The following is a 16,611-nucleotide window of genomic DNA, read 5'->3' as shown; positions in this document are numbered from 1 at the left end:
CTGGGGTGCCATGCGATGGGGTGGAAGGTGAGGACAAGGGGGACTCTGTCCTTGTTGTGAATGGGGGGAGGGGGAGCAAGAGCGGAGCTGCGGGATATCGAGGAGGGCCTCATCTATTATGGAAGAGGGGAACCCCCGTTTCCTAAAGACTACAGAGGTCCTTGGATGGAGTCGAGGGGGGAGGTAAAGGGACAGGTGTTGCATCCCCTGTGTTGGCAGGGGAAAGTATCTGATGATCTAGTATGGAAAACCTTATCCTGGGTGCATTGGTAAATGGGTGATGTAAGTGCCAAAAGCGAGTGGTGAAATGGAGAGAAAAAAAAATCAATAAGCTTTTCAATAAGACACTTCGTTGACCTTAATTGGCAGCAACCCTTTTAAGGCGATCCTGCATTTTCCTTTACCAAGATGAAGCTTGCTGCTGACAGCAGCCTCTGCAGAGAAGGGATTCGCCTTTAGCAAAACGGCCGCCCTGTGATTTCAGCCGATCACGCGATTGTTGTTTTTAAACCTCATCACTCCCCTGTTTCTTCGAGCCAGGAACCAAATCGAGGAATGAAAACCGAAAGTGACGTGGGGTTGGGGTGGGGGGTGGCGTTGGTGAACGGGTGTCGCTTTATAAAGGAGGGCGAGCCTGCAGATGATCAGACGCAGCGAGAGGACCTTAACCCACAGGCAGTAGACGGAGAGATCTGTTTTTGTCTTCAGTGACATTTTGATTGTTTTGGTTTACTGCTGTCGCCATCGGCAGGCGGAGGAAGGAGTGAGTGAGGAGGGCAGAAACAACGCAAGGTGAGACCTACAAACAGCACAGTAACCATCAGACCGGTGGATACAGGTGCTGCCCTGACCAGCACGGAGGGGGGCACGGCTGGAATGTTGGGTGAACATAACGTTAGTAGCAATGTAACAATTTTCTTACATTGCATGACGTCAGTAACAATGTAGCGACTGCAGGGGGAATGGATACATTCCCCCCTTCCATCGGCCGCCGCCAGATCTCCAGCCACAGTTTATTCATCTCAGCCCCGTCTACTGTGAACAAAGTTCCTGCAGGAAGTAAACTGCGCAGACACAACCAGGAAGGTTTTTGTTTGTTTTAAGTGCAGTGAAAGGCTGTTTAACACCAGGCAAATTGCTGCCAAAATGTCCCCCCCGCACCACTTCTCCACAAAGGAGGTGGCCGCTTTGTGTTATAATCTGTACTACGAGATGGCCTGATTCAGGAGTTGCGCTCTCGGCCCCCGGCTTGTTGTCTGCCTTGTGTGGATCGTTCATCTCCGCTGAAGCTGATGTCACAAAATGGGTGGAGATTGGTGACCCATTTCTATTTCGCAAATGCTGACCTATTATCAAGTGCTTCGGCATTTTAATCTAATTTCCCGAAATGCTGTCTTGTGCAAAAACGAATGATTGTTTTTGACTTGATTCAGCAGACGGGAAGGAGGTATGATATGGCTGGAGACCGGGGGAATGAACGGAAATTCCTCTCGTCATCAAATATTTTTTAACTTAAAAAGAGGCCTGAGAAAAAAAAAATGGCATTACCCATATATCTGTTACAGTTTTAAACAAAGGGAGCATCTTCGCATAATCATCTTGTCATTTAGCGCCTCGCTGTTGTTGATATTCAATGTCAGTCTTTGTCCTAACTTTCTTGAATAAATTGACTGCTAACCGCGTGAACCGATGTAAAGCGGCCGCCCTGACGTGAGTTCGGAAATGTAACCCTGCTAAAGTGGCACGGGAGTGTGATTTTACGGGTAATTCCGCGTTTGCTTTCGAAACTCGACTTTTAAATAACCATTTCCCAGCACATATGACTCAGTGAATTTGCTTTGATGGCAATATAACTTGAAACAAGCGACCAGTTGAAAGTAATGCAGTTTGTTTACTGTCAGTGCTGCATAATGGGCGGAGATCAATCTGAAAGCTGCATTGGCTGGTATATTTTCTTTGACTTCAGTTGGAGGTAGTTTACCTGTTGGGATTCGGTGGATAATGTTGATACATCTAATCCATAACCGCCGCTGTCACTGGTAACATCGAATATTTTGGCTCAGGTCTGCATTGAGACCGATGTGACAATGATGTCATTGCATCGAGCCTTTCACGTTACCTTGGAAGTTTTGTTTTCTCGCTCAGCCTGAGAATATCCCAGTGGGGATACAGCTTCCTATCAAAACTATGAATATGCGAGATGAGAGCTAGCGCCATTTTCTGAAGCCTTGTAAAGCAATAACCCGGAGATGTATCCCGAGTTAATTGTTGTGACCTTTATATTTTTCTTTATCTTTCGAGCCATGATCACAATGAATGGCGGTGCTGGCTCGAAGGGCCGAATGGCTTCCTCCTGCACCTTTCTATGTTTCTATGTTCCCACTGTCAAGGTCGAATCGTCCCTGTGGACATTACGTGTCACGAATTCCGTTTCATAGTTGAAGTGGACCGACTGCCTTCCAGGGAACTCTAGTAAAATCCAATGTTTAAATGCATTTTAATTTAAGCTCAATAGTGTAGTGATGCAAAAGTTTTCAGTGTGTGGGTACATTGGCTTGACCCCGCCTTTCCGCTGGGCTCGCAGATTTTATTGTTTTAGCTGAAAGGGAAGTGCTGAAAATAGAAGTGATGTTTCACTGGTGCTTCAGAGCACCTCCTGGTACCGACCATCAGCAGATCTGCAAGAAAGCTGCCCACACTGCCCTCTGGCGTGGCCGCTGCTTGTTGTTGCTGACCCCGACAGATAACAGGGTCTGGTGGGGAAATTATATGACCTCATTTCACCAGTCATCTCCATGGCTGAGAATTCCTTTGGTTCCAACAACACGCCAAAGAGCCACAAGAGTCGAATTACTGTGAGTTCCCTGATACATAGGATAAACAACGATGAATTTTGCATAAACAATCAGGTTTCATATTTCTTGGTACTTAAGAGGAGGCCTATCAATTTCGGGAATGAATGTAAAATTTAATTTGATTCTTCTGGGGTGCCAAATTCATCACATGGACCACATTGCATTGAATTTGATGGAAGCTAAATATAAATTTGTCTCTTAGTGGCCCAACCTAAAACGTCGCCTGATCATTTCCTCCCCACATGCTGCCTGACTGAGTTCCTCCCGCGCTTTTGTGTTTTTTGAGAGAAGCTCTCAATGTTTGGGACAGCTTGTTAAATTATCTGTTATCTAAATATCTCAATCTGTTATCTAAATTATCTTGCCAGTTAAATACTTTATTTATTTAGATAAATTGTCTGTTATCTAAATATCCGGATCTGTTATCTGAATTACCCTTGAAGAAGGATCTCGACCCGAAATGTCACCCATTCCTTCATTCCAGAGATGCTGCCTGTCCCGCTGAGTTACCCCAGCATTTTGTGTTTACCTTCGATTTAAGCCAGCATCTGTAATTTTCTAAACAACAAAGTTTAGATCTGCATTCAATAAACGTGCTATTGAAGAGACAAAACTACCTTTCCACTTTTAATGTTGAGCTCAACAACAATACCAAGCTAGCGTGTATGAATAATTATTAACCAATGAAAAAAGATAAATATGAAGTCATAGAGTGATGATGCAGTGTGGAAACAGGCCCTTCGGCCTAACTTGCCCACACGGCCAACATGTTCCAGCTACACGTCCCGCCTGCACTTGGTCCATATCCCTCCAAACCTGTCCTATCTATGTACCTGCCTAACTGTTTCTTAAATGTTGGAATAGTCCCAGCCTCAAAGACCTCATCCAGCAGCTTGTTCCATACACCCACCATCCGACTAGGCTTGTATACACTGGAATTTAGAAGGATGAGAGGAGATCTTATCAAAACGTATAAGATTATTAAGGGGTTGGACACGTTAGAGGCAGGAAACATGTTCCCAATGTTGGGGGAGTCCAGAACAAGGGGCCACAATTTAAGAATAAGGGATACGCCATTTAGAACTGAGATGAGGAAAAACTTTTTCAGTCAGGGAGTTGTGAATCTGGAATTCTCTGCCTCAGGAGGCAGTGGAGGCCAATTCTCTGAATGCATTCAAGAGAGAGCTGGATAGAGCTCTTAAGGATAGCGGAGTCAGGGGGTATGGGGAGAAGGCAGGAACGGGGTACTGATTGAGAATGATCAGCCATGATCACATTGAATGGCGGTGCTGGCTCAAAGGGCCGAATGGCCTCCTCCTGCACCTATTGTTTTTTGTGTGAAAAAGTTACCCCTCAGATTCCTATTAAATCTTTTCCCCTTCCCCATGAACCTATGTCCTCTGGTCCTCGATTCCCCAACTCTGGAAAGAGACTGCATCTACTCGATCTATTCCTCTCATGATTTTGTATATTCCTCTCATGATTTTGTAACAGGCCAAAGATGTGAATAAGTTGTACAGTAGGTATGTTGGAATTTTTATTTTGAAATGTTATTTTTATTGTGGTGAGCTCTCTTGTATGGTTCTGTCTCACATGACAAGAGCACAACATGTTTTTTAAAAATCAATTATTATGTTATGCAAGAGGTATAGGAGCTCAGACATAAGACAGAAGATTTATGTTCTGTTTTACAAAGGTATCCAAATATATTTGAGGATGGATTTGGGTGTTACAGTGAAATGTGCTTATTTGCAATTGAACTCATATTTTTCCTTTTTAAATATCTTAGTTTGGCATAATGGAAAATTTGTAACAAATATTTCTTGCCTTGTCCGGATTAATTTCCCCAGCAACATCACAACACTTTCATTGACACACAGTTAATTTGAAATTTTTATTTATTGACATTTAATGCTTTGGTAATTTTAGTTTTTAAAAATTCATAGGAAAATTTGATAATGGAGTTAAAACTGAATAACATGCATCATTTTAAATCCACCATGTACAATATGGGCATATCATCTAATAAGATTTTAAGCAGGCCAATGGATTTCAGTGCATGATCAAGTAGACCATGACAGATTCAGATTTGAGATCTCTGTATTTAGTTAGCTATTCCCATTCAGGCCAACATCACAGCTGTTGCAAAAGCACATTGTTGCAAATGATGGAAGTCTGAAGGAAAAATAGAAAAAGGCTGGAAACGCTTAACAGGTCAGTCAGCAACCCTGGAGACAGAAACAGACTTAGTATTTAAATATTACCTGAAATTATATAGATCGTTACTGATGTCATATTTGCCCACAGCAGGCACTATGTGGAAAGAAGTCAAAAAGTCATTTGTGTGACAAGTCAAGATACAATTTGGTTTGAGAACAATGATCTTTTGCAGCTAAGTAACCACCAACTCTCGGCCATGTTTGATATACCAGATGACTGCTATGGAACTGAACCTGAAGCATAAAAGATTGGGGTGGGGGAAAGAAAATATTAACTGCATCATGTGTGCAAACGATCGGTCAGTAAAAAACCCAATAAAAATGAACAATGAAACATATTCTTTTCTCATTATAACCTGTAACTAGGCTGGGACATTTGGCTTGTTAAACTGCCTGAGGTGTAGTGTTACAGTGCGGCAACAAGCCTTAGTTGCCCCATGTTATTCTGTGTGTCTTTGAAATTGTCTTGTAAATATGTCAACATATAGTATTTGTGTACACCTTTTTGACCTGTTAGATATAGAAATTGAATTGTAATTAATGTTTGGTGGCTCATATAGTGCTCTGTGTACACTTTAGGGCCAATGCATTATTGAAAGTGAAACCGAGTTAACTTAGATAAATGTTATTTTGTCTGCAATGTAAGAATCAAGTAAAAACTTTGAAAGTTTGATGCTCTTATGTTGTATTAACTAGATCTGTACAAAGGATTTGTGTGATACGTTCAGTATTACCGATGTGATTAGAGAAGAGTGCCCCTTGGAGGAATTTTGTTTGAATTGTTTAACACAACACTCGTACCACTTCTAGCTTACAGAAAATAAAATCGTTTTTAAAAATAATATTTTGTTTTTTTAATATTCCTTATGGAGATTAGGGCCAGAATGTGTTGGAAAAATCCATCATTTATCTATCAAATTCTCACATGTATCATAATTTTTTTTTTTTTAATTCTCAAATTAGTTCTTTAAATTTGGAAATAATGCAAAGATCACCATTATTTCTGGATTAGATCAAAATATATCATTGCTGAGGAGTTGGGGCATTTATAACATCTCCCTGTCTAATATCAATTGCTCCCAAATGTCATGGAGCAGTCCTGTTGTACTGAACTTGTTGTCTTCAATCTCAGTGACATCTGGGTTAGTCTTGTTGACCCCATAAACGCGGGGCAAAGAAAGGAGGATTAGGAAATCCCATTGTTAATTATTAATCAATGACATATCTACAAATGATTTTGCCTAGATATCAAAATGGGACACTAACTGCTGTGACCAAGGAACCATGTGTAATTATATAACATGCAGTTATTGAAATTTGGGGAAACATTATGGAGATGGATGTTTGACTTAAGTACCAGAGGACAACCAGAGCTCCTGGAACCCATCTGCTCAAGTGGGAGCTGGGCATACACTGGCAAATATAAAGTATCCAGGGAAGGCCAGACAGATGCATTGTACAACTGCTAAGATGAGAAACTAAGTGTAAAAGGCTACTTTGCAATCCTTGAAAGGCCATCGCTTCATGTATGGGAAAACTTTGGGCTTTCTTTATTTTTGCATTTAATCAACAGTTCTGCGAATTCCATACATAACCACGTGACACTGTCAGATTCCAACTTTCCTGAAACTTAAGCAAAAGCTAAGAGCGAATAATTTATTACTGAAACTTGCTGTCCACCCATTAGAGAATACCTTTGCACTTTTTCAGTGAGGCTTGTGCATACAATACAATAGAACTTTATTTATCCCAGGAAGGAAATTGGTCTGCCAACAGTCATAAAACACAAATACATGAAGTTAAAGTGACAAATACCATGCAGGTATATTTGCCTTTTACGTATATACCCCCAGCAATGAGAGATTCTCAAATCTCAATTTAAAATAATATATCCCTGATTAAATCCAAAGACTTGGAACCAATCATTGAAATATCACATTGCCAGGTATTTTCTAACAAATTATGAATTTTATTATTCAACAAAAACTGTCCTCATGTGGTCCCCACTGTTTTCACTGCGAGGATGGTTAACACATTAAGTAACAGACCATATAATTTGGAAATGCCCAAGAAACAGTTCCTGGGGAATGCAGTCAGAGTGTGAGGCTTGGATTGAGAGGAACAGTTTGGTAGGACACAAAGTGCTGGAGTAACTCAGCAGGTCAGGCAACATCTCTGGAGTACATGGATAGGTGATGTTTTGTGCCGAGACCCTCAGTTACTCAAGCACTTTGTGTCCTTTTGTGTATTAACCAGCATCTGCAATTCTTTGTTTCAACATTTGGGTAGGATTCCCGTTATCCAGTCACGTACTTTGATATCCGCTGGAACTTGGGGAATGCAATTTGGATAGGTAACTAACTTTGCATTTGGCTTAGTTTAATTTAGAGAAACAGCGTGGAAACAGGCCCTTCGGCCCACCGAGTCCGCGCCGACCAGCGATCCCCATATACTGCACTATTCTATTCACTTGGGACAATTTACAAGTTTGCCAAAGCCAAATTAATCTACAAACCTGGAATGTGAAAGGAAACCGGAGCATCTGGGGAAAATTCATGCGGTCATGGGGAGAACATGCAAACTCCATACAGATAGCCCCCACAGTCAGCATAGAACTCGGGCTTCTAGCACAGCAACTCAACCGCTGTGCCACCATGCAGCCCGTTTGGCTGCTCGTTTACCAATTGTAACTTGCATTCTGAATTGTATTTTGTTTTTTTTCCCCCAAAGTGTAAGTCCTTGCATCAGGTCTTAAAAGTTTCCATTTGTTTTTGCTAAAGTTAAATTATGCCTTTTCAGACCAAGCTATTTCAAATGGATTTTGGATACAGGTGGAACGACCGTGATGTTGAAATGGACAATCCATCCAGGGAAGCAGCCGCAGCAGAACAGCCAAGACGAAATCCTAGGAGGGGAGATGGTGAGAGATATTTTTTGAAAATTGTAGAAATATCTTGAAATCTATATCTTGGATTTAGTTTTCTTTACCTTTACAATATCATTTTCTTCCTCCTCTCCTTCATGTCTTTCTGAAGTATTCACGATCTACCAAAGTAGGAAAGCAGGTAAGTGGACTGTCTCCCAAGCTGTGATGATTGCTGCTTGAAGTTGGATTAGTACAGAGAGTGGAGGAATGGGAGAATTATCTTGGGAATTGTTGAAGACTTCAAGGAAAGAGCAGAACAGTGGGATTAGATTGGGGAAATTTAGACCAGTGTGGAGAAAATCAGTCAGAAATCAGATAAGGCAGTGATCCCGCTGCCAGGCTTGAAGATGAATTAATCAAGGGCACAGTGATCACATCTGCTCTATTCCACGGTTGGAGCGCAGTCAAATGAGGAGTGATTGAACCTATATTAACTGGATCCAAGCCAAAAGAAAAGTGTGCTTGAGAGGGTCACTATTGAGGGACTGTATCTATTGCATGGAGGGATAGGAGCTACAGTGAGAGCATGAGGGTTTAGTATTAGCTGAGTTGAAGAGCAATTTCTTCACTGAGAATTGTAAGTCTCCAGAATTCACCATACTGGGTAGTCAGGGATGCTTGGCATGCTATGTTCATGACTGATAGATGTGGGGCATGAAATGAAATTAAGGATTATTTCAATTGGACATAAGAAAGTGGACCAAATGCAGAATCTGCCAGGATCTTATGGAAATGAGGAGCAGGTATGGGATGCTGACTGGTCTATACTTGGACCTAGTTCAGTTAAAGCTGCTTCTGAATTATGTGGTGCAACTTATCCTCTGATTCATAAGATCATGAGACATAGGTGCAGAATTAGGCCACTCGGCCCATCGAGACTGCTATGTCATTTGATCATAGTTGAACAATTTTTCCATCTCAACCCCATTCTCTTGTCTTCCCCCTGTAACCTTTGACATCCTTACTAATCAAGAACCAATCAATCTCTGCTTTAAAAATACATAATGACTTTGTCATCACCACCATCTATGGCAATGAATTCCACAGAGTCATCACCCTCTAGATAAAGAAATGCCTCCTCATATCCATTCATAAGTTACCTATTTTTATTCTGAGGCTGTGGCCTCTGGTCCTAGATGCTCCTACTACTGGAAAGATCCTCTTCACATTCACTCTATCTGGGCCTTTCATTATTCAGTAGGTTTCACTGAGATCCCCCCTCCACCCCCCCCCCCCACTTCATCCTTCTAAACGCCAGCGAGTACAGGACCAGAGTCATCAAATGCACCTCATACATTAACCCAATCATCCCTGGGATCATTCTCGTATACCTCCTCTGGACCCTTTCCAATGGCAGTACACCCTGGAGCAATTAAACAAAAACCTTAGACATAATGCCTCTTCTGGTTACGCCAGGAACTAGCTATATCAGAGTACTGCAGCACAATGTTAACTTGCAAACTACATTTCAAAAGCACAGTTTTCAGTTAAATACCGTTGAGCTACTTTTCTTGAATTGGGCAGAAATTTACTTTGTCAAAAAAAATCAGTGAGTCAGTTATTGACCGTTTCTTTATTCATATGAGGAAGGTTTTATATTTACTCCTCTTACAGCCGATCAGTCTTAACCTGTTTATTGCTTGAACTTTTTAATAATTTCTCTTTTTTTGCATTATCCTCTGATGCTTGTGCTTCTTTTTCATTCTTTCACTGTTGACTCTTCTTTCCTCAAGTTTGAATTAGATTGGTGGGTTTGATTCAGAGTAAAGCACTGCAGTATAAGTCTGAGCTTGGATTTGTGAAACTATCCATTAAAATGTCTTTCTTGTTACCTGATCACAATATGGTTAATAGCAATTGGACAACGACAGCCCACGTGAAGAATAAAACGTAGTCGGGGAGTCCCAGGAGGCTCGATGTTACTAATGTAATGGATCGAATGGAAAGCAGGAAACTGAATTTCATTCATATATCACATGATCTTTGGAAACGTTAACATTTCAGATGGCTTTAACAGATCATTTCTGATCTAGACAGTTGCCTTGACTCTTATTTGCAAATTTCCTCCCTCTAGAGTCGCATCTAGTGGCAGCGTTAGGTGCTCAGGCAGACGATGTTGACTTGAGCGATATTCTAGGATTGGACCATGGAATTGAGTCGAGCCAGTAATGGAGTGGCTCTTTGGTGGTTTAGTTTAGTTTGGAGATACGGTGTGTAAACAGGCCCTTCGGCCCACCGGGTCCACACTGACCATCGAGCACCCGCGCACTAGTTCTAAGTTCTATGTCCTCCCACTTTTCCATCCTACACACTAGGGGCAATTTACAGACGCCAATTAACCTACAAAACCGCACGTCTTTGGAATGTGGGAGGAAACTGGAGCACTCGGACAAAACCCAGAGGGAGAAGGTGCAAACTCCATATAGACAGCACACATAGTCAGGATCAAACCTGGGTCTACCGCTGCGCCAGTGTGCAGTCTGCAGCTCTGGGAGCAAAGAAGTTCTCGTTGTTTCTTGGTCAACTTGCACCAAAACAAATTTCTCTTGCCATCTCTTACAAAAACAAAAAATGGTGAAAAATCTCAGCAGGTCAGGCAGCATCAGGAAAGAACAACAGTCAACACTGAGGGTCTGTGGCCCTTTGTCCAAACAGTTTGTTTTTATTTCCAATTTGCAGCATCTGTATTTTATTTTAATTTTCATTCTCATTTCATCCATTACTTTATGTAGGACCATGTTTTGCACAGAAAGGCTCCTGTGCTTGATTACTCAATAACACTCAGCCAATGAGCTCATGTGAAAGTAGACTATGGAACATTCCCAACAAAGTGAACGATCAAACACAAATGTTTACTTATTTTATTCTGTCTCTCAGCCATTAAATACTGCCTGTCTAATAAAGTGGCGTTATTCTAGACTGAGGCCTACAGTTGTTAAATGTAGTCAAATAACAAAAAAAGCTATAGATTTGGAAACTGCAGTGTAATCAGTTGGTTAATTTGACCTGTTTTAATTGGGGAATGTAAAATTTGTTTGAAACTACCAACTATCCTGCAACTAATAATCCATAAAATCTCAGTGCCCAGTTCTAAATTGGTGTCTGAATATTATCTTTCTTGGACTCTTGGGATGTGATTTGGATCCAAGAAAGATGATATTCCTCAGTTCAAAATAAAGTTCTTCAAAATTTAAGGGTGTTCTTTTAGGAAGGAGATGAGGAGAAAATTTGTTTAATCAGAGGGTGGTGAATCTGTGGAATTCTTTGCCACAGAAGGCTGTGGAGGCCAAGTCAGTGGATACTTTTAAGGCAGAGATAGATAGATTCTTGATTAGTACAGGTGTCAGAGGTTATGTGGAGAAGGCAGGAGAATGGGATGAGGAGGGAGAGATAGATCAGCCATGATTGAATGGCAGAGTAGACTTGATGGGTCGAATGGCCAAATTCTATTCCTATCCCTTTTGACCTTGACCTAACATTCAGATACAAATTTAGAAGTGGGCTCTGATAATAAATGCATTAACAGTTGCAGAATAGTTGGTAGTTTCAAATGAATTTTACTTTCCCCAGTTACTGATATTTTTCAAAATTTATGCGCTGGCCTTCTCAAACTAACTGATGTTAGTCCCGAGTAACAAATAATCACACAATGAATTTGGGAACATTCTTTAAATTTTCAGTGAATCAGAAGGATAAGAGCCTTTAGAAGAGCAGATGACAATACACAATTTGAGCATGAAATTAAGAAATATTTTTCTTGTCCACATCTTTAGCCTCTGCAGAACGAGCTTTACCACAAGGCCAGCACTACAATAGGGACCAGAGAAATGCCACTGGCGTGCCAGACCGGAGAGGTGGATCACATCCAAGGAGAGCACTTTCAACGCCAAGGCCTGGGGAAATGCTACCGACCAGAGAGTTTGGTGGAAGGTACCAAGAAAATAACTTTAATCCCAATCCGAGACATACTAACAAGAGGCAAAATGCTGGCAGAGCGAATCGAATCGCAGTTGATAGAGTCCCCGGAGCTCAGGGCAATCGCCCAGGTCCGCAGCAGGGTAAAAGGGATCAACACCATGAACGTAGACAAGAACCATGGAGAAGGAACGACCTCCCTGAAGGAGGCAGAGGAAGGCAGGCAGAAATGCAAGATAATCCACGCTTTCAGAGAAGATCTTATGATGAGCACATGAAGGACAAAGAACACCATGTGAGAAGGTTGGGCTATAAAACATTGGAGAATCTTTTGGATAAAGAGTCATCTGAAATTGTTATAACATTGGCTTGCAGCTCTGGCATGGTCGACCTACTAAACCACCAATTAAATGTAGGTTTCATCCAACTTATTTGTAAGGTTTTGTGCAAGGCTTGCAAGTCTAAGACTGACCGTCAAAGCATTCAGCATCTTCTGGGTGTGGTAAAGGACTCTCAGTTTCTGAAGGTTCATTTGCCTCACTATGTGGTTCAGATGAGTATAGATTCAATGCTTTCCCGGAGAGAGCAGTACCCTGAATATATTGAAATAATTCTATTCTTGCTTCAGGAGTTAATAAGCATTTTCCCAGCCAGTTCAGTTCAAGAGGTGTCCATGGTAATCTTGGTACTGGAGCCCACAGTGAATACTCTAAGGGCTGCCGGTGTTTCCATTGGTGAAGAGATTGAAAATAACATGGAAAAGATCAAAAATATAATTCAACACCTGCAGCAGAGAAAGCGAGAAGGGACACTCAAAAATGACACCCTCATGATGCTAGACAATAAAGAAACTAATCCTGAAGACAACTACAGAACAATGACCATATATCCAACGTACAATGAGGTGCATCTTGATGAGAGGCCATTTCTGCGACCTAATCTTATTACTGAAAAGTATGCGAATGCTGAAGTGTACCTTGACACCCATTTTCGTCTTCTAAGAGAAGACTTTGTGAGACCTTTGCGAGAAGGTATCTTAGATTTGCTGCATAATTTTGATGTCAAGGGCCTCAGGAGGAAGAGATTTGATGACATCAGGGTATACGTGAACACACGCATCTTGGTTCCCATCTGCTCAGCTAGCGGTGTTGGATATAAAGTCCAGTTTGACACACAGCCCATGAAGTATGTCCGGTGGGAGAACTCAAAGCGCCTGCTCTACGGCTCACTTGTGTGTTTGTCCAAAGACAACTTTGAGACCTTGCTCTTTGCAACGGTGTCAGATAGAGATCCGAAGAAACTCAAGGAAGGCATCGTTTATCTGTCCTTTAATGCACGAAGCCGACCATTACTTGCCGAGGTGGAACCCGCAGATTGTTTCTTGATGGTGGAAACAACAGCCTATTTCGAAGCCTACCGTCACGTTCTCGAAGGACTGCAGGAGATACAAGCAGAAGATGTTCCCTTCCAGAAGTATATTGTTGATTGTAACACAGATATCCAGGCCCCGAGATACTTGAATTTCCATAACTGCTATGATCTTGAGCCAATAATGAAGGAAAAGCCCAAACGCACTGAGGAAACGACTGGAGACCTTTTTGCAGAAGAAGTTTTGCAAAAGAAGACCAAAATCAATGTACTTGATCATGCATCATGGCCTTCAAAAGAAGAGCTCAACTTGGATGAATCACAGATGAAAGCAATGGAGATGGCACTGACTAAGGAACTGGCCATCATACAAGGCCCGCCTGGAACAGGTATGCTTTGCAAGCCACATTTTATTTCTGAATTTAGTGTGTTGCATGCTGAAAAATATATATTCATATTCTTTCTTTCCCTTCCAAAATTCCCACCCACCTCCTGTTTTGTGTTCTGTGGCTGAACCTTTCTGTGGGTTTAATTTGAGCCGTGAGCTTGTGTTGTGTACATTGCTCTTGCAAAATACTAGTGTCCATAGATAGATACAGGAGATGATCACAATTCTGCTGAATGCCCATTGGACTGTCTCTTCTGAGCTCCCCATTGTGCAAAAGGAAAATGATTGTTCAGAGTTAAGTAGAGAGTAGCCTGATGCCTATAACTGAGGGCCTGGGGTCTGGTTTGGTTCAGTTTAGAGATATGAGTGGAAACGGGGCCTTTGGCCCACCGAGTCCGCGCCGACCAGTGACCCCTGCACACGAACACTATCCCACACACAATAGGGACAATTTACAATTATACCAAGCCAATTAAACTACAAACCTGTACTACTTTGGAGTGTGGGAGGAAACCGGAGATCCTGGAGCAAAACCCCACGCAGGTCATGGGGAGAACGAACAAACTCCGTACAGACAAGCATCCGTAGTCAGGACTGAAACCGAGTCTTGGTCGCTGTAAGGCAGCAACTCTACCGCTGCACCACCACGCCCCCCTGGTCAGTGAGCTCAAACTATTCCCTCTTTTAGTTCAATATATTGTTAATTTAAAATGTCTTCTTGGCCAGTTCCTCAGAATCAAGAAGCCTCGGGACACTTTGCTCAGGTCACTATGTTTCGAGGGAGCATTGTGTAGGTTTCTTACACTACATTGTGTAGGTATCGTTAGTTAAGTGATGACTTCTATTCTCAAAGCGAATCTTGTTGCTCGATTCAGATGGCACAACATCTCCTGGCTAACCACAGGGTCTCCCATCCTTTGAACACCCGACTGATGTTCAACCCATACGCACATACGCGTGTTCGAAACACTGGCGGGATGGATTAGCCCGCTGCTGCAAGGCACAGGCATCCTCTGCCGTGTGGGAACTTAGTTTGCGACTGCATTTCCAACTGCTGCTGTTGTTCTGATCAGTTCTCGGAAACTGAACTCTGGAACCCAGGGAGGATCTGCACTGATAAAAGTCAAAGCAGAGTGCACCTGCAGTGGAATAAAGCACAATCATGAGTTTCCAAGTACTGTTTTAATTGGAAAAACTGACTGAAGGAATCAGATATCCCAGATTTAACCAAGGTTTCCTTTACATTAAAAAACAAACAAACTTGTATTCAGTCTTGTAATGCATGCTTATTGTCTTACAATGTGTAATAAATGCTTCTGGAAAATTTAAGGTAAATAGATGTCACACTGAGGATAAAGTCAGTGTTCATCAGTTAGTAGTTTTCCTAAAACTTTGAGTAATACCAATTCATCCTTTACAGGAAAAACCTATGTAGGGTTAAAAATTGTGCAAGCTCTCCTGCATAATGAGCAAACGTGGCAAGAGTATTTGCAGAAGTCTCCAGTCTTGGTGGTGTGCTACACAAACCATGCACTTGACCAGTTCCTTGAAGGTAAGGTTCTGGTGTTTGTCAGCTTGAATTACGTTTTCAAATTACACTGCTTCTGAGTATTGTATAATGTTGTATCTGTACTGTACTAGCTGTAAATCTTGTGACCTGGCTGCCATTGTAGAATTGAATGACTGCTGCCAGTGACATAGAAAATTGAGTTGTGAGGTTACAGCCCATTTTTCAAATCACAGTTGTATAAGACTGAACGAAGGGCAGAACCTTACAGCTTCGGCCCGAGTGACTCTACTTCAGTTGACTCGTCGTACCCATCACATGAACCACTTCCGCTGTAATTTTGTGTAATAATGCAAATCACATACTGACAATACCGATTCACTGTTCTGTAACATTATTTGAAATGTCCAAATGATACAAACTGTGTTCAGAGATTTTTACGTCAACCATCCAGTAACAACACTAACTTTCTGTTCTGTTTTCTTTTCCCATCTCTGAAAATCTTTTCTTGGAAATACTGCCGTATGATGCAATAGTTTTATGTACAACAGGATAGAATTTTTAAGAAAATCCCTAATTGCTAAATCTAATCAGGTACTTCCAGATATTTGATCAGGGTCCACTGTGATTAACACACAATACACAGAAAGGCTACTGGGCATGCACAGACATCAAACAGCATAGGACTGTCCATTTATGCTATTTGAATTCAATTCCCCATGCACACGAAAGGCTGTGAACTGCACGGGCCATAAAAACAAAAGGTGATTTTAACTGAAGGACTGAGGTGTGCTTTCGCATTTCTGATCCAGCTTTATATCTGTTGCTGCTGGGGATGTTTGAGCTTTCCCTGTTCCTCCAGGCAAATTGCTTCTTTACACCAACAATGAAAAGTACAGTGCCCTCCATAATGTTTGGGACAAAGATCCATCATTTATTTATTTGCCTCTACTCCACAATTTGAGATTTGTAATAGAAAAAAAATCACATGTGGTTAAAGTGCACATTGTCAGATTTTAATAAAGACCATTTTTGTGTGTGTGTGTGTATTTGTGTGTGTGAGTATTTGTGTGCACGTGATTTCCACCAGCTTTGTCTCCCTCCCCCGACCTTGTATTTTCTTTCTTCCTCCTCAGTCAGTCTCTCCTGAGTCTGGAATTTCCAAGCAATTTTCGTTCATTTTGTTGCTGGTTATCCGGCTTTGTCCCGGTTGTGAGGATGACAACAAAGTGCTGTACAAGAATAATGGTGAGACTGTTGGTTAATGTGGTTTGGTTGCAGGCTGTGACAGCAAAGGTACCGCACAGCTTGGACAGTGCAGAGTATTCCTCCAGTTTAGTCAGTTGCAGTGTTCGATAGCCCATTCTGGTAGAAGTCTATCAGAACAGATGTTTTGGGAATCCATCTATTTCATCTTTATTTTGCTATGATAT

At 41.7% G+C, this 16,611-nt stretch overlaps 1 protein-coding gene across 2 annotated transcripts in view; it reads left to right on the top strand.

The window, feature by feature from the left end:
• The first annotated feature begins 531 nt into the window (after positions 1-531).
• znfx1 (zinc finger, NFX1-type containing 1) overlaps positions 532-16,611 on the top strand; it is a 48,095-nt gene continuing 32,015 nt past the window's right edge. The window contains exons 1-5 of one of the 2 annotated variants that reach the window (XM_078418977.1): positions 532-792; positions 7,874-7,994; positions 8,110-8,139; positions 11,774-13,672; positions 15,092-15,223. In XM_078418977.1, coding sequence (XP_078275103.1) covers positions 7,889-7,994; positions 8,110-8,139; positions 11,774-13,672; positions 15,092-15,223 — 2,167 coding nt within the window. In that variant the 5' untranslated portion in view covers positions 532-792; positions 7,874-7,888. The remainder of the gene's footprint in view (positions 793-7,873; positions 7,995-8,109; positions 8,140-11,773; positions 13,673-15,091; positions 15,224-16,611) is intronic. The other variant, XM_078418978.1, reaches the window with a different exon arrangement.

Source organism: Rhinoraja longicauda, chromosome 22, assembly GCF_053455715.1.
Source record: "Rhinoraja longicauda isolate Sanriku21f chromosome 22, sRhiLon1.1, whole genome shotgun sequence".
Classification (NCBI taxonomy): domain Eukaryota; kingdom Metazoa; phylum Chordata; class Chondrichthyes; order Rajiformes; family Arhynchobatidae; genus Rhinoraja; species Rhinoraja longicauda.
The sequence above is the reverse complement of the archived record's forward strand: the minus strand, read 5'-3'. Positions and strand labels throughout refer to the sequence as shown.